This window comes from Oryzias latipes, chromosome 24, assembly GCF_002234675.1.
Source record: "Oryzias latipes chromosome 24, ASM223467v1".
Classification (NCBI taxonomy): Eukaryota; Metazoa; Chordata; class Actinopteri; order Beloniformes; family Adrianichthyidae; genus Oryzias; species Oryzias latipes.
Window position 1 is genome coordinate 3931120 of NC_019882.2, and position 19055 is coordinate 3950174.

Consider the following 19055-nt stretch of genomic DNA (forward strand, 5'->3'; position numbering starts at 1 on the left):
AAAGGATCAAACAGAAGAATGTTGGCATGACAGTTTTCATAAGACAAGCAGAAATTCTGAGTTTTGGGTGATGACCGCATTTTCAATTAAAGTCAGGGTGGCAGTAACATTTAACAATGAAACACAAAGCTCTTTATACATGAAACAATGCTGTTACAATAGCAACTTTGGTATTTTTCTGCAAAGCCACAAGGCTAAAACATAATATACTTAAAAAATCCTAGTTAATATTAGAAATGTGCAAACAAATTGTGTTTCACGTAAGTGACACAAAGAATGAAACCCAAATTATTCTTTTTTCCTTTCTCAGAGAGCAAAAACCGTCTTTACTGCAACATTCCAATCTTTCACTGCTCATTCCAACAAATGAGTGCTCCTCTGCACATTAGGTTTGCATTGATAAACACTCTGCATACATGCACAAAGGGTTTGCAATGCCTGGTTGACTTCCATTACTATACATTACACAGTAAATGCACTTTCGATGGCAACAATTGTTCTTTACTCCAGAGGTTTCCTCTGCGCGTTGTCTCGCAGAAGACAACTGCTCTTAACTGGTTTTCGTCTATTTTTATTTTTCCATGTTCTTGTGATTTGTATCCTGGTGTATTTAGTCTTTAGAGGCATCGATGTGGAGGTTTTTCTCCCGTTTCTGTCCAGAATGTGGGAACGTGGAGTGACTGAAATAGCCGTTGATGATGTCTGCTTGTCTGTATCTACATTCCCTCTGAGTTGAAGTATTCAAACAGAAGAGCCGTGTGTGGAGTGAAGCAGTAGTTACCAACCTACAAGGAAGAATCCATTCTGTGGATGCAGCTGCAAACTGCTTCTCAATCCCCCCCAAAGGAAAAGTGTATATGATCACCGAAGATGTGTTTGATGCAGTCCGACGACCCGAAGATGTCATGTCCTAGTTGCTGAAAGTAGTCAGAATCTTTCGAAAATCCAACAATCATTACTTCTTTTTGGAGACTTCTTTGCAATGGAGAAAATATATGGAATTTGAAAAGGCCAGGAAATCCTAGGTTGGTGACCACTGCTGTCAAAAACAACAAACACACATGAAGTTTGACTTTGAATACATTTCTGGAATCCTGTCTGACTTGGTGCATACATGAGCATATGCACAATTCTGATCTCTGTTTGTTTTTTCCTCCACACGTCAAATGTACAGAGAGTTTATCGTGTCTTTTCCGCACAGTTATTATTATTTTTTTACAATAGTTACCCTTCTAGAAATGTTTTCATTTATTTGTTCTTATGGGACATCTGTAAGCTTTTTTTTTTTCATGTCTTGTCTTGCTTGTTGGCTGAGGGAATGCGGCGTGCCGGGTTGTTCTCGTCTAAAACCTTCTGAAAGGAGTTGGAATGAGAGGATCTGCCTGCACGTCCACCTGCACACTCTGTCCATAAGAATGGGATTACGGGATGCCGACAGTGTCATCACATGAGCCTGAACAGGACGCCCCTGTAATGCAGTAAAATCATGCAGCGTGCTCACTGTTTTAAAGACCCACTCCAATCATCTTTTGAGCGATTTTCAAAGTGTTCCCATTAGGAATGCTACAATTCCTTTTACCCACGATTCGGTTCAAACCTCGGATTGTTTCAGTGCAATATATGATCTGAGTGTTACAAAACAACATAAAAAACTAAGAATTTGGAGCAATCTTTGATTAAATTTGCTAATAAGCAAGTAAAAATGAAGAAAAAACTTTTCAATTGGCATATACCAAGCCTGGTGTAATGTAATAAAACACTAAATGGTGTTTGTCCATTTCACTTTCCACACCATGCAGTTTAAGGATGTGACATACTTAGATTGCAGTCATCTCTTAATTATGATTCTGTTGTTTGTAGTCGCTTTTTAGGACATAGTTTCTGTGAGCGGCAATAGTTTGTTAGCAATTCATCTCAGAGTTGGACTGTAGAAACCCAGCCCCCCTTCCCCTCCCCATTGCTGAGAGCAGAAAGCCTGGTGTATTTTCTACATCACAAATACGCTCTTTTTCTTCTGATTAACATATGAGAAATGCTGCAAGATCATGTTAAAACCATCATTGGACTGGGTCTTTAAAGAGCTGCTGATTCCCAAACACTTCTCACTTCAGCTGCGCTGATCCCTCTAAATTAGTTGCATTAGCGGTTAGGGTGATGACGCTGTTTGCCCCTGTTGTTTTTTTTACCGGGCCCATGTTGTGTAGATATTTCTCTCAGGAGTGCATTCTGCTGCATGGTTCCGGCCCCCTTTAAAGCTCTGTAATGGCCTTTATCGCTGCCTAACGGTGCATCTGTGTGCGCCTATCCTCCGCCTTTTTCTCTCTAACAGGTCCGAGCACCACCTGCCAGGAGGACTCGTGTGCCAACATGGGCGTGTGCATTCAGCAGTGGGAGAACTTCACCTGCGACTGCTCCATGACCTCCTACACGGGGACTTACTGCAATGACCGTGAGTGCCGCTGAGCTCATCAAAGGGGAGCTGCTGCAGGTTTTTCCCAGGCAATTAAGTCAGTTAATTATTTAGGGTGTGGGCGAAATAGCTTCAGAAATCTGGAAGAATTCACTCAGGACTATATTTTTATTATTTTAAAAGTCATTATTATTAATGGGGAGCCCTGTAGTAAAAACAAAATCAGGCTAAAATCCATCAATGACAACCAGCTGGTGGCAGTTTATGTGGGAGCTTTTAAAATCTGTGGAGTCATTTTCCTAAAATGGCACAACATTGCAGTTATATTTTATTGGCCAAAATATTTAGTATGGCAACACACATTTCTGATGACAAACAGAAGTTTTTCCCCCTAAAGTATGCAAACTTACAGCTGTGTCTGTAGACGTTTATTAAACCTGCAACAGCTCCTCCTCAATTATAAGCTGGGGAGCCTCAACCCAAGGACTTCTTGGCCCTTCATTCATTGTTATCATGTGTATTTTATGCAGAAGATTTCTTGGAAAAAGGTTGCATAAAGTCTCAAGCTTTTATACTTTAGGTTCCAGAGTGAGTAGTTCTGGCTGATGATGTGTAAAATCCTCATAAACGTCAGTCAAAAAGCTATCGCTGAGGTTCAAGTGTGAGTCTGCCTGTGCATGTGTGCGAGACGGAATCTGTTATCCCCACGACGACGGGGACTTCCCCTCAGCAATCACGACTGGCGGTCTTTCATTTAGTGTTTAATAGTGGGGGCAGTCTAATGAGGTGGTGGAGGCTGTTAGCTGAGCTGCTATCTGTGACTGCCAGCGTCCCTAATCATCCAGACCTTTCTGATGTCAGACCGCTGAGCATGACTTCATCTCTCTCAAATCCCATTCTCTTCTCTCCCACTTAGTATTCTCTGCCGTTTTCCTTTTTGATCCCCCCACGACTGTCATCTGTGCAGCCGTTTTGGTGCAGGACGGCCAACTGACTCCCGCTCTCAGCTGGTGGTGGGAGCTGAGTGTGTTTGTGGTAATTAGTGATCAGAAACCCTCATTAATTCAACCCCTGGAGCTTTAACTTTTAACATTGAAGAAAGTTTTTTTTATAGATTTTTTTTGGGATTTTAACAATCTGAATTAAGCTTTAACTTGTAAAAGTTGGTTGCTGACTTCCAGTTGATCCAAGTTAGGACTGTATCTTCTTGTCGTACCTTTCCTTGGAGTGAAAATATGCTTCAGTAAGTGAGCTGCCTGAGCTGTTTTAACATTTTGAAGCAGGTGCATGGCACATCTCCCCCAATAGGTGGCACTACATCCACACGCAGGACCTCACACTGTGCCTCTGTGCTGGGGAAAAAAAAATGATATGCAATCCTCCAAGCATGAAATCAGCTTTCCTGTTATTTTTCGTCACTGCTTTGCCTTTTATTGCTCTCTTTGTCTTTTTGAATCCCATCCCCGTGCAAATGTAAAGTGAACTCTGTGACTGTAGGTATTGATCTTTGAGAAAATATTGCACAATCAACTCATATTCCATGTGTTTTGGCACAGATAGGTTGCCAGCGGTTTTCTCGGCTCGGTTGAAGCAGCTTGATAAAAAGGAGAAGTCTGCCTCGTGGTCGTATGCGTCCTCGCTTTCTAATTAATGTGGAAATGTAGCCTCTTCCTCTGTTTCTTTTCTGATTGCTGACAGCAAATATCAGTAATTGTCTGCCTCTCTGACTCTGTCATTGACCACACAGAAAGTTTAACAAAGTAAAGTGAACACTCCGGGAAGTAATGGGGCTGGAGGATTCATCTCTGCTTGATTGTTAGCTTTGGTGCTCTGCGCCCCCTCCGCGCTTTTCCGTTGAAGCCAACAGGTCTCTGGTGAGCTGCTATCTATGCAGCCTCCATTTATTTTTCTGTAACTCTGCAGTCTTCAGTGTGCGACTGCTTTCGCCTTTGGGATCCAGACACAAAGAAAAGAGCTGAGCCTTTTTGAACAAACTGGAGACTTTTAGTATTAGGTTAAGATTCTCTAAAAGCGCGATGGAAATGATGCTTTTAGTGTTTTTAGTATGTTTCTTGGGGGCATTTTTCTCATGGTGGAGGACGTGAATAAAAAATTAAGATTAGGAGGAGGAGCAGATGAAAAAAATGCAGTTTAAAAAAGCCTGCAGCAGTGACGTAGGTGCCACATTTGACGGCAAACAAGCTCCCAGCTCCGCTCCATTCCGATACATTCACTTCACAGAGGAATTATTAATGAACTACAGCACTGCTGCCACACTGTCCATTTTTATTGCACCCATGATGTTAATTTGGGGTTGTAAGGGTGCAGAGCGTCTTAACAGAGGGATGATGGGAAATGGGGAAGGGCTTTCTCTGCGACAACAGTTCTGCCCACAACTCTCCGGTGAATTTCTATTAAACTCCAGCCATTCTGCAGAGACTATTTCATAGTAAATGAAAAAACAGCATAATCAATTTTAAAAGACCACTGGGAATGCCTTGAAAATGGATCAAAAGATGATCGGAGAGGGACTTTTAGGAATTTTTGACACCATGATTAAAATACCTGCTACTTAATGTACATCTCTACCATTTCCATCTTTCTTTTACAGTTTTTTCTTGCCTTTGGGACTCTTAAAAAAATACAGGTGTAATAAGATAGCTTCATTCAACTCCTAGGACATTCTTCTTGCAAATGCAGAACAATTACTCCACTTTAATAGTCGAATTCCCTCTGCAGATGTCAGCGACTCGTGCACATTGTAAACAAATTGGAAGTAGGGGCTGAACGGGAGAAGGGAGGTCAGAGACGTGCAACTGAATACTGCTCTTCAGTTTGATGCTAACATCAAATAATGCTCGGGTGCATTTTGGGATTGAATCCGTCAGGGTTACCCGACAATCCCTCAGACAAACACGCCGTGTCTCCTGGTGCTTTCAGGGTTCTGCTGAGCAGAAACGAAGCAATAATTCCTCCGACGTTTCCTCACTTTTGACTGATGTGTCTTCACGCCCCTTTTAAAGCAGCAGGATGAAAACAAGCAGCTCCCACAACAGCGCCATTCACCTTGACGTGACATCAGCGTTGAATGGAGGCTTTTACACTTAACAGGCACACACACATACACACACTGTTTGGTGGATACAAGAGGGCGCCTCATGAATATTGAAGGAATTTTCATTGGAGCATTGAATAATTTAACCGGCTGTCTCTGTAAATGGGATTAAGTAGCTTGAGCTGGCTGGAACCGACGTGGAGCAGCGGTTGGTTGGCTTTGGAGCAGGCATCCATGGAAGCTGGCTTTGTGTCAGCTGGACACAGATGTGCCACTTTAAATTGTTATACATGGACAGCTTTCTTAACTAATCCACGGAGTAAGCAATATGAACCTGGAAGCAGGAGGCAATATTTTCATCTCGCAGGAGTTTACATCAAGTTTTTGAACAGTATCTGAAATAACCTTTGCCCAAAAAGAGCGCTTATAAGTGGAGCATTGAATTATGGGAACATTTGCCTATAAATATCACTGGTGGATAAGGAATTGGGACAAAAGAGACCCATAGAGAATGATTTGTCCTTAAGACATTCTTCCAAAAGTACAATTGAAAATTCTCACTATGTCCTCAAGTGTAAGAGTTTGTAGAAAAACATGAAATATTCCGATTTTCCTGAAATCCCGTTTGTTTTCATTCCTAATACTGAACTCTTAGATCAAAGAAACCTTTTCTGTTATGTTATGTAAAGAGTTTGATCATTGCATCTGTGCTAAAGCTGGTATTATTGTAGCTTCATGTATGACCAGAATTATAACTTCATGTCAAGCTCAGGTGGGGAGCAGATGAAGCTAATGATGCTTGCCCAGTGCAGCATTATGTCATTGAGAAGAGACTTGGCGGAGCTTCAATCGATGTGTCACCGTCGTGCTCAGAGCTGCGGTATAATTGGATATATGCGGTGCTGTGGAGCCTAAATGCCCCAGGGCCAGAAGAAAGACGATGTGAAAAGGGCAAAAAAGATGGAGGAGAACCATGAAAGTTGATGTGATGCACAGAAGACAAATAATTTTCGCCATTTCAGAATTTTCAAAGGAATTTTCTAAATTGTGGGACTCTTCTTCATAGTCGGTTGTTCAAATGTGCTGTGTTTTTACCTCACCTTTGATTTTTTCAGCTGTTTTTTGATTCACGCTCCCGGTGGACATTACTCTCTAACAATAGAAATCAATACACTCTGCTGCTCCTTTGGCTGCAGCAAACATTTTCAGAACATAACCTTTGTGACCAAATTCAGCTGCATTGACACGTTAAAACAGTTGATTTTCTAAAAACAAGTCTTTAATAAATCAAAGCGTTCCCAGTGCTCTTTATTTATGATTATTCCGTTTTTATCTGTCAGTATATAGGACATAGTTTCTGCAGAGCGGCAGTAGTTTGTAAAAAAAATCACCTCTGAGTTGTGGCAGTACGGTTGATGCAGAGCAAACCTGCCTCCCTGTTGCAGAGAGCTCCTTGTGTACACTCTCTCCCACTACTTTCTGAGAAATACTCAGAAATCCTATTCTAAACTCAATTTACTTTACATGTGTCCTCCATTGTCCGAAAAACGCCACAGGAACCTGTGAAATACCCCCAAAACACAATTTTCAGTGTAGTAGGTCTTTAATATAGTAATAAATAGGAAAGTTTTCCACAGACAATAGTAATATTCCTTTTTTCTATTGTCCTTTTTTGTCTCTCTCTATCATATGACCCTAAAAAGTAAATTCTTAATGATTTTAGCCAAGCACAGCAACATTAGGGGTGACGCCCCAGCCAATAACTTCCTACCAGAAGAAAACAAACAAGAAGTAGTCTCTTAATTAGTCAGTTTTGAGATGCGCTATTAAATTTTCATCATTTCAAGGAGATGGACCTCGTATTTACTGGAATGTATTGACATCCGACAGATAACTAAACATAAATAAACCCAGTTCTCACAAATAAATTCTTCATTTCTAAAGATTTCAAGCCCTATATGGTAGTTGCTGCAACCGCAAAATCCCTCCCAGCGTGATAAATAAAATCATAACTTCGACTGCCGCTCAGACTCTGTCGCTGTGTGGGAATGAGAGAGATGTAGTGCTGAAAAGGGAGCAGTGGGGAATGATTGAGCTGAACACATTACAGACAGTTACGATGAGGGGCATCCATCTGTTCTGGTGCCAGGCGGGTAACCTTGAGGCTGTCAGAGTGTTCCCAGCACCCACCCTGGGCCCTTTTCAGGCTGAGATGCATCCATCAACACATGTTTTTAGACACATTTTCGGAGCCCCTGCATCACATACAAATCAGGCAATCGATACCTGAAAGCATTAATCGAAGTTCAGTGGTTTGGGGTGGAAGGGTTTGCTGAGTAGCTCAAACATATGACTTTCTGTTGATGCTGTTTATTTACTTTTATTCCAGGCCAACTTCTGCACATTTCTCTTTGAGCGTGACATATTTTTTTATCTGTAAATGAAGCCATCCCTATTTTCTTGTATTATTTTTGCAGCATTTTTCTGTCTTCTCTCATGACCGCTTGGTGTTCATATTCCCAGTAAGTTTGAGATCATGTATGAAGCCCGATTGCTTTTCTCGTCATATTTTTATAACCTGTGCAGAACAACGGAGGGGATCAATAGGCACTTTCTCATCAGTTTCCATCAGAGCTACACTCAACTGTGTACTTGTGCAGTGTGCCGGATAGTTTTGAAAGGCCACACAAATAAAAGTAATTTGTCACCGGCGGACAGCATTCCCACCCGGTGCTCAATTGCACCTGCAAAGACGCACAATAACTCTCCAGCCCCCCGATGGCTTACAGCAGCAGTTTGGTTGTGTGTGTGGTTCACAAACCAAGGTGAGTTAGTCTCATTGCCCCATTGTTCTTGTTGCAGCCCCACCCCATTTAGCCTTTTTCTCTTTTGTGCTTCAGCAGTGTTGCTGAATCACCAAATAGGGCCAAAAGCTGTAAAAGATGACCAAAATATCAAAAACCTGATGACGTTTCTGTACATTTCTCCCTCCTTTCTGTGTCACTGGTCATAAGGATGTGATGATCCCCAATACCAACCATTCGATTCAAACCTTGATTTGGTTACGGTTTGGTTCAATATTTAATTTGTAAGGTGGCCCTGAAGTGCAAATCACATCAAACAAATCACTCAATGCAAGAACTTACTTAAGTACTCACTAAAAAAGCCTTACATTTTAGAAATCAAAACAAAATTCAGATGGTTGATGGGAAGTGGGGCTGGGCTCAGCTAACAGTCCAGCCCACGACTCAGAGGCAAATTTCTGAACAACTCTTACCGCTCTGCAGAAAGTATTTTCTAGAAAAAAACACAGATTTTTAAAGTTTTCACTATTAACAGCTTAAGCAAAACTAAAAGACCCCTCATATCATCGTTAAATGAATAGATCAAAGATCATCGAAGTGGGACTCTAAAGACATATTTTCTGTTGAAATATGTTACCATCCCAGATGACCTCTGGTTTAAAAGGTGAACAAACATTAAAAACCAATCTGTGATGTCCCATAATACTACATTTACGAATTATTATGTATTTTGTTTTTTGTAGTTTTTTACTTGATTTTCATTTCTGGAAATTACTTTTGCTTTATGAAATGTTTTTTTTTGTTTGTTTGTATCTTTCAATTTCAAAAATGTTTTGTTTTTTTATTAGTGTTGCTATCTTCAATGTATTTTTGCATTGAGGGATTTGTTGATTTGTACTTTAAGGCCACCGTAACATAACAACAACAAAAAACAAAAAATATGAAAAATACCTTTTTTGATTTGCTAATTAGCAAGTAACAGTGTTACACAACAAATGCATTTGACACTTTCAATGTCAATGTCTTTGCAATGATTGACTTTGCTCATGATATTGGATTAATGGTGCTGTAACCTAAAGTTTAGCTTTAAACCCAAGAATTAAACTAAGAATTGTAGCATCTCTACAGGCTGAGTAACAAAAGCAATTTGGTTCTACTGCAACTCAAAAGAAAAAAGAAAGTCTTACCTTTCAACTAATCATTTTAATCTTTAAAAAGCTCCTGTGGTGCATTGGAGTAGTTCTCTGACAAATAAAGCAAAGAGTTCCCATCACACAACACCTGTGATTTACATCAATTCACGACCCATTACTTCTTTATTTTTAAAGTTAACATGCTGTCATCTCCGTATGCTCTGCACAGCAGAAATAAAACAGGAGAAAAACTAAGAAAAACCCCGTTTGCACTGATCAGTATAGTCATTTTGGTAATACCTCCCTGTGCTGAGAATATTTTTTCCCCTTTAAAGGTATTTTTGTTTCACACAAGCAGAGATGACTCATGCCCTGACTGCCGGTGAGTACAGTGTTTAAAGCTAAGAAAGACCTCATGCTCAGTGCCTAATGTTCATCTAATGCTGATTATCTACCTGTCACTCAAGTTTGCTTTATCTTTGCCCATGCTGTCTTTTTCAAGCACTGTGCGGTTTTCTAATTCTTCTCCTTTTCCAACCTTGTTGCTAAATGTCAGCAATTATTGTGTCAGCACATTCCCAATTCTTCACTCAGCCCCCCACAGAAGGAACCATGCAAACGGAACCGTGAACACCTAGGAGCTCTCACCTAGGAGCTCTCACCTGCTTCTGTTTTAACCAGCAAGACAACAGAAAGCTGTAGTTGTTAAATCTCTTTAAAAAACGTAGAAATGTGATACTAAAGTAAATGCACATGTAAAAAAGATATAAAACATATTTTCAAAATGCCAAAGCTGTGAATCTACTGGGATTTTATAAGTTTAAATGCTACTCAGAAATGTGTTAGGAAAACTTTTTTTTAAATATAGATTGTAGCCTAAAAAACAAACTTTACTTTCTTGGTTTTGATTCAATTTAAAATGACTGTTATCTTCAAAAAAGAAATGCTGCAATCCTTAATATATTATGGATCACAGCATTTTCCCTGTCAAGGACTGTTTCAGCTGTCAAATCAAGGTTGTCTATATGAAAAGGCATTTCGGAGTTCTATAACAAAAATTCAGGGACGAAAATTAGAAACAAAAACCTTTAAAGTTGTAAAGTGAATTTCCTTTTTTAAGAATTGGACATTTTTTCAGGTTTAATATAACTGTAAAAATATGCAATTAATGCAATATAAAGCTCAAATATTTGCACGAAGGAGCACCTCTTAAAAAAACACACAACAAAAATAACAACTAAATGAATTTAAGGTTTTGGTGACCTGGGACCCTTCCAACTCAGGGCTCTCTTTATGTATTGCTTTACTTTTTAATTATTTGTCAGAATGTCACCAATCTACAGAAATGACTCAAACAAAAACATCAGGAAGAGGAAATCTCCAAAATAAATGTATTTAGCGCAATGACAAAAAGAAAAGCACTAACATTAAAACACTTGGCTGCCGTTGGCTGTCGTAGTTACAGCATTTGCAGTGGTTCAGTGAGTCTTACACAGAAATATTTGGACAACATTTTAACTCAAAGTTACTAAACGTTTCCTTCTTTCCAGAGCGCTCTCTCTTACAAAGTAGGTCACTGATGCCATTTAGATTAGTATCTCATGCGACCAATGCTGACATGAATTTGCTGGTTGACAAGGGACCCAATTACAGCAGAGGGCCAATTGTCCGCAGACACACCATTTCAAATTGTCTCCCAAGCATGAAGGAGGGAACAGGAAAATATGAGATGGTGGAAGTATGTGCGCGTAGCTGTGACCAGGAGTGTGTGATTGCAGCCTTAACTGTGTCACTACATGTCACATCTCCCAGAGAGAATCTGGGATAAACACAGGGGTCAAAAACGTCACCGAAATGGTGAAAGTAATGCAGAATGACTCATGTCATTTTGGAGATGACTGTTTACACACACACACACACCTTTTTGTTTATCTGTACCTGTGGAGACCCAGTCTGCATTCTAACCTTGTGGTTGAGACAAAGCTTCACAGTCAGAAACAATTTTACATGTAGCGTATCTTTTAACTGAAGAAATATCAAAGATATGAACAAAAAAAAGAGGTTTTAATAAAACTAAAGACATGTATGGTAGTGTCGGAATTGAAGGGAAAGTTTTCAGCTCCTTCTTACAGTAGAGAAATCCACAGTTGGGGGGGGAATCAAAACAGACGGACGTTTTGTTCTTAGAACTGTGTGTGATTGTTGTGTGATTGTTGTGTAATGTGATTGTTATCGGTCGAGCAGAGAGACTGGAAAGAAGTTTGTGGGGAGAAAAGCAGGAGTTCCCATAGATAGAAAGAGAAAAACATGGTGTTCTCGCCGAGACAAGGAGTGAAGGATGAATATGATGTGCCTGTGTTTTTCTGCTCCTCAAGAGGATCTCTAGCACAGTCCTGCATGTCCTTGCTAGTAAACTTTAGCAGGGGGTCCCTGTAAGCAGGGCTGTGGAGCAGCCCAGTGGAAGAAACAACCAGTTCCTCCACATCTTGTGAGGAGGCGGAGTCTGGAGATGATCTGATGGTGCAGGAAGGAAACTTTACAGAGATGTTTGCTGTGAGCTTCAAAGGTGAGGTGTGGCTCAAACTGGCTTCTAGGACCAATGGAAGACATAGAAAATACAGTATTAGCAAAAAGTCAAACAAATGAGGAACGCAAAAGCCACATTTGACCTCCTACAGTTGTTGTTGGTGCAAACAATGCTAAATAAGCTGCAGCCAACAAGACGTGTGTTCTTCAGAAGTAGTTGGTGCCCCCAAAACATGAAAGTCAGTTTTGTAAGTAGTAAGTTTAAAGGCAAAAATAATAATAATTTTCTTTGTTGGGTAGAATAAAAACTTGTGCAAACTTGTGTTGTTTTCTCTGACATGGTTTCTGTAAAGAAGCAGGACTTCATTAGAAATTCACCTTTGAGTCGTGAATAAGAATGTTGCTGCTGAGCAAGGCCGCCCCCCTTCCCTTCCTTGTTACTGAGAGTTCAGAGCAGGGAGCTTGTTGCCCCCCCCCCCCCCCCAGCATATTTTCTTTTATTCGTCTGCTCTTGGTTCCCAACAATTATAAAGAAAAACTTAAAAATGCTATTTTCAGTTTCGTTTTCTGTGTATTTGTTTATATTTGTCCTCCTTCGTAGGTTTTAAAACAATAAAATCACCATTTTCATTAAAGTGGGTCTTCAAGCAAAAATAAGTTTTGGCCTAACTCGAGTAATAAAATATAAGAAAAATATTATTTTGGTTTGGTAATCATGAATCTTTTTTTTCAAACTATACTTTGAGCTTTAACAGATTCCCTTTCCTAAATATTTAACTAAAGTGCTGCTGCCTTCATATGCAATGCTTACCTTTTGTGGTTCTGGAACGTTTTAGGATTTTTTGTACTTCGTTTGCTTATTATTATTTTTTTTAGTTTCCTAAATCCCTTTATTTTGTATTCGATTCAACATCCTGTTCATTTCATGGAAAGATAGTTTTTATTTTGACAAATTAAGTAACATTACAGAAGACTGATGGGATCAAATGTGAACTACTCTTTCTGCTTTTGCTGTCCTCCACACATTTCTCCTGCATTACGTCTTCTTTGGTTGACAGCTGTCCTGAGTAAATCTAGCTCAGTGGATTGATCTTAAGGTGTCAAAAAGACTTAGCACTTCCTAATCGATTGTAATCAATCTTCCTTGGGTTACACCACTTCCCATCATGCTCTTGATTTGGTCTGGGGATTGGACCGGCATTGATGGTGCTCGTGTTTCTGTTGGGGTCTCTGTGTACGTTTGCTTTGGCCAGTTGTCGTATTTCCTGAACTGCACTGCAGCACGTTGGCAGCCGTGCCATCTCTGTTTTATTTCAGGCTATTTTCAAACCGTGCTCACTTTAACGCGTGCTCTCTTCTCTGCCCCACTTCTTGAAATGCCTCTGCGGCAGAGCGAACCCCAGCACTCGGCAAATGCCATTTGTTCTCTCCTCCCTCATGCCTGTGCTGTAGTGAATCGAACCTCCTTCTCCCTGAAACGTCCACCGCAATAACGGCGTCTCCCATCGGCTGGGTAATGCTTTTGAAAGGCTTTGCGTGCTTATTAGGGGCAGGCTCTGGGAACACACTGGGATGTCATGTGTGCCATCCTGGCATGGGGCAGAATAGCTGAGAGTGCCACTAAATCGTTTTTACTGTTTCTGCGCACTGAGCTGATTCACCAAAGCCAGGCTGCGTGTTTCTTTCACATCAACGCCGTATGAAACTGGTGCAGAAATGTACATTTTGCTGCTCTGTAAGTGGCTGAACCTCATGGTTTTTTCCTCTTTATTACTGGCGCTGCGGCGTGCTGTTAATGTGTATTCGTCAGTCAGATTGGCCCCGGGCCTTTGCCATCTTATCACTCTCACACTGTTCTGCATGCATGTTTGAGTGGGCTGTGTACTCAGGCCTTACTGATTGTTTCTCTGTTGTAGGGACACTCATTACTGCCCACACACTGTCACAAGCGCAGACCCTCCCCTGCCTCATTTTTCTGCTCCTGCCGTGCTCTGCCGAGCGTTTTCTTTTAGGCGCACCTGATTAAAAAGACAGAAAAAGATCAGAATGTATGTGAGGAGCACGTGCGCTGAGCAGGAAGGAGAAGACAAATTTAGGTTCAGCCGGTTCTTGGCAGGAAAGCAGACCTCCAATCAGACTCCTACTGCAAGTTTGTGTTAGGGGATTGGTCTATAACCCGGCTTTGACCCCTGCCTAGCTTGCCTTTCTCCCCAGGCAGCCATGGGAGATGGGCAGCTTTTACAGTGATGTATTGCACAGGCCGGTGTGCAGCAGCTGGGGAGGGAGGGAGGTCGAGGCTTAAAAGGAGATCAGGTCTGTGTTCGAGGTAGGAATGTAAGACAGAAAAAGAAAAGGCGTAAAATCTGTGTCAAAATTAGCCTGGCTCTGCCTCAGAGAAACAGCAGTGTCTCTTATTAATGATGTGTTCCAGTAAAACCCAGCAGAGGCCAGGGAAATCAGGAAAAGGGGATGTTGGGAAATAGAAGGAAAAGATAACTGCTTCTTTTTGGCTATTCTTTACTGATTTGAGTCCAAATAAAAAGCAAAATAATACTTCTTGTTACATTATTCTGAGACTTAGCAGTTTTGGGGCCTCGGGTAAACCTCTGCAGCGATTGCATTCCCATATTTTCCACACTATAAGGCCCAAACTTTATTTTATTGTTTTTTTTTCCAAAAAAAGAGAGAGCCGGAGCGCCTTATACATGGAATGATTCTAGCTTTGCTTACAGATTTTGAGAGGTACACGGCGGTCTGTCTAAATCTCAGTCTGTTTTAATCATACGAGCTGAAAACAAGGTTGGGTGTTATTGGAAAGCGGTGTTGGACTATATTTTGGAACATATCCTTAGGTAAAACGTTTACCGAATAACTACTTCACTGGAAAACTTTCATCATCATCAATGTCAAGAAATCAAATGTTTCACAAGCATTTAAAATTTTAAATCACATGTAAATATTAAAGAAATGCATTTAGATTAATTTCACTTGGAAAAAAAATAATGAATTTATTGCTAGTGTTATTTGTACTAATTTTAAGTGCGACCAAGCACAAAAACGGATGAAAATTCATGTTGGCCAGTCATAAAGTGTGCGACCAAGATGCAAATTGCTGCAATGCCTGCATATATTTTAAGTGTGTCCATGGATATATTTAGTTGGTCACATATTTTAAGGTGTAATTGAAAAAACAGGAATGGTTACCAAGTGGCAGAAGAAATATTTTAAGTGTGCTTATGTATTTTTAGCATTTAAAAAAAGAATCCAAGAAAAAAAGTTTAGCACTGGCTGCTGAAATTAAAGGCAAATATTCTTTTCCTTTATTGGGCTAAATTTTTAACTCCCTTTCCAGGAAAAAAATGACAGTCTTCTGTATTTTCTGTAATTTGTCAGGTTAAAGACGATAAGAGAAACTAAAACATTTGAATGTTGGATCAAAACAGGACACTATTGAGTCGTGTCAATACAAACAATTTACAAAATCAAAATAAACATTCTCAAAATTACCATGCTTCTCCTCCCTTCATCTTTCCTCTCCTTTTTTGTCCATTTTCTAATGCTTGACTTTCTTTTGGAATTTAGTTTAAAACCTGTAAAATAAAATAAATAGTTTTTGGAAAACATTTTTTTTTTTCATTTGTTTCAGAAGGATTGCAAAATCATATTTTTTTATGATCAGTTGCAGAACTTTTTGAAATAAACAAAGTCACAAACACAAGATTTTTACAGAACTTTTCAAAATAAAAGCTTTTTGTTTGTTTGTCATGCAGGAACCCCAACTCCGACTTTTGTGGCTCTATTGTTTCTTCTACTACTCTAGAAGTCATTTTTGTGTCTTTCATTATTAAACATACATTTTCTGTACTGCATGCATGCTGAAGCAAAATTAAATAAATTCTGTTTTCACACATGTTGTTATCAGAGGTCATCAGAACGTCTTAGCAAACAAAGAATAAATGACATGGGTTAATTATCTGTTTGTCTGCCTGTACAAACATGTTCGCAGATCAATGGCAGGAGATCCATATTTTATCGCCTCTACATTATCATCTCTCTATGTCGGTAATGTGATGCGTGTTTGCGGTAATATTGTTTTGCTGGAGTGTCATTGATCTGTTCGTCTCAGGCTCTTAGCAGTATGTGCAAACCACTGCAGCTATGGGCTTTCATTTCACTCCTCAGATAATAGAAGAAAACGAAATCAAAGCGTCAGGCTGGAGCTGTAATGGGGATAATGTGTCAGAGGTTGGAGGTCAGCGATGATCAGAGTCATCGCAGTTTCGTCAGAGGTGTTGGGAGAGCAGACGTTACATAATCCGTCCAAAAGTTAAGTGTTTGCCCTTTTTTTTTTTGTCCGCATCATTCATAAAATGCCTGATGGTTTCTTGATTTTCAGTCTCCGTACATGAATAAAACAGCTGCTGGGAGATTTACGGCGGGACCGACCTATTCCTAAAGCAGCAAGTGTTAAACAATACAGGCCCCTTTGTTTAATTTATGCTCTTCCATCAGTTTTAGAAAAACATTAAACAAAATCTGATGGCCGTCCAGGAGATTGGCATAGCAATTAAACACGGCTCCAATTATGGGAAAAAATAAAACTCTTCAGCTTAGGGCTTCAGGGTTTTCTCTTGTCTTCTCCACTTTCACCGTGTTACACATTCCCAACTATTTTCCATAATTCAGCAATAAACTGCTGTCAGGAAAGTTTTGATTTCTGTGCAGACTAATTCTGTTCTAATAATGGTTAAGATTGGACTGCAAGTAGGGCAGCTTCTTTTAAAAGTACATTGCTCTGCATTCGACTCTAAGTCTTTTTGAAAGCAGTCACTCAGTGAATACTGCAAGAAGTGATGATTTGGTTCCACCGCGTGGCCGTGGTGCAATCTAAGCCGCTTTAATCACAGAGGACATCCACGGCTGTTGGAGCGTTCCACCCATTCTTAATCTCCACCACCATGATCTGCCGGTTAGAGCAAAGCCACCTGGCTTCTCTCAAGTTTTACCTGCTGCAGCTGACTGCGCAATTTTGTTGATGGAACTTTTTTTACTTTATTCCATGTTTACCACCTTTTTGGGGGGGTTTAAAGCCTGCTTTTAAAATTGTTCCCATTGGTCTTTTGATTAAGATCATGCCATTTTTAGCCAAAATAAAAAGATAACTTGTATCATTCTCTGTAGGGCATAGTTTTCGCAGAGCAGCAGTATTTCATCAGAAATTCCCCTCTGAGTTGTGGGTGTAACTGTAGGCGCAGAGTAAGCCCGCCCACTTCCCCTCATCCATCTGTTTACATGCTCTCCCCCTAGCTTACAGTCCCTCACCGCCCCAACCTAACTTTACCGATGAGCAATATCGGAGCTATCCAACTGTACAGTTTTGATCCACATTCCTGCTCAGACGAGGAAAACAAAGACTTTCATGGATCTAGTCATCTACAAGTGGATGCATCAGAATGGAGCGTAGCAGGAAGCTTCTGGCTTGGCATAGTTGCTTTAACGTCACATAGGCAAGCTGTTTTCCAAGAGGATTATCGCTCCTGATTCACACTGGTTTGATGAATACATACTCAGAAATAGTCTCAATGCAGAAAAATGGCACAAAAATATGTTAAAACACATTTTTCATCTGAGTGGGTCTTTAAATGCTCATTTTCAACTCCCAGGTTGCACATGTCAGAGTGTGTATATTAGGCTTGCCACTGTCATGTTGAGGATTTGCATGAACTCCTGCAACAAGCTGATGATTTTCTCTTTGCATTGATTAAAATGTAGCATCACCAAGCAGCAGGTTTTATCACCGCTTTCTCATTTGTTTCCAGCTGCGTTTCAATCCTTTTTTCTTTCCTTTTTTACACCTTTGTCCTCAGAAGTTAATTGAAAAGAAAACAAGCTTGCCTTGTATTTCTTGGTTGGTGCCACAGCGGCTCATTGCTGCTCTGGAGAGCTCCCATCCCGACACCGACCTTCTGCTAACTGTCTCCTTGCACATTAGGGTAGATAATTCTTGGGGCCCTCAGCAGAGTCAATATGCCCTTTTTCTGCTCCATTTCTGCTCTCCTCAGTGAATCATCGGGCGTCATTATATAAATGACTTTAAAACACGTTGAGACACCATCGAGAGGAATAACGTACGGCTCCTGAGTCACGCCTCATTTAAAGGGCTGGCTTGGATTTTGTTTGGGCTCAGCAGTGTTTATCCCTCAGATCTTCCTGTATCCCGGGGACACGTTAGTCTGCAACGTAAGAATGCATGAACATCCAAGCAGTGTATGCAAATTTCATGCATGGGGATTAGATAACCGAGGAGGCTGTGGAGAATAACAGCTAGATTTCAGATCCCAAAGGTTAATTCTCCCTTTTTGCTTCAGAACAGTTTAACTGACATCAGCAAATCATCCAGACGTCTTTATCCAGAAATACACACTAACGTGGCGCTTTGTTGAAAATATGGAGGGACTTCAGCCTATTTAATAAACATTGATTTTTTTTTTTCTAAAATAGTCCGAATACATTTTTTTTCCCTGCAGGTCAGGGGTTAGGATTCTTTTCTTTTGAAACATGTTTTTGTGCTTTAAAAATTGAGCCGTTTCTGTTTGCCGTGATCAGAAAAGGAGCTTTTTGTGTAACTCACTAAAAGATAGAAAGTTACTGTGAAGTGCATCGGCTTTATCCAAGAATTTATAGACGGGGAAAAGATAACGGCGTCACTTATGTTCACTGCTGATATCCCACATGCAGGCTTTGCTACCAGCAGCATTATCCAGATAACAAAAGAAGGAACTCAGCATGCCAAAGCAAATTTTTATCTGAGAAACTTTTCTGAGGTTCACATTTTAGAATGATGTTATTATATTTTACCAGAAGACTCTATTAAGAAGAAAAAAGTTGTATATTTTGGCTTCAGTCAGTCAGTTTGAGTGTTTTCTTTTGTATTTCTATATTTTTTTACTGTTCAGAAGTATTTCGGTTTACAACTCCCAAATAATATGGTTGCCGGCTTTATTTGTCTTTATTGTTTTTCATCAAATAAATTCATTCTTTTTCTTTAAGACCTTAATCCTTGTTGCCCTTGAAATAATGTATTTGGACAGAAAAGGTTAAAAGTCGAATTAGAATCTAGAAACTTA

The 19055-nt window shown here is 40.1% G+C and overlaps 1 protein-coding gene across 11 annotated transcripts in view; it reads left to right on the forward strand.

Annotated features, from left to right (window-relative positions):
- LOC101156134 (neurexin-3b) overlaps nucleotides 1–19055 on the forward strand; it is a gene marked incomplete at its 5' end in the record, with an annotated part of 300242 nt that overhangs the window by 133814 nt on the left and 147373 nt on the right. For all 11 annotated transcript variants that reach the window (XM_023953188.1, XM_023953183.1, XM_023953192.1 and 8 more), the window contains 1 exon segment: nucleotides 2330–2449. In XM_023953188.1, coding sequence (XP_023808956.1) covers nucleotides 2330–2449 — 120 coding nt within the window.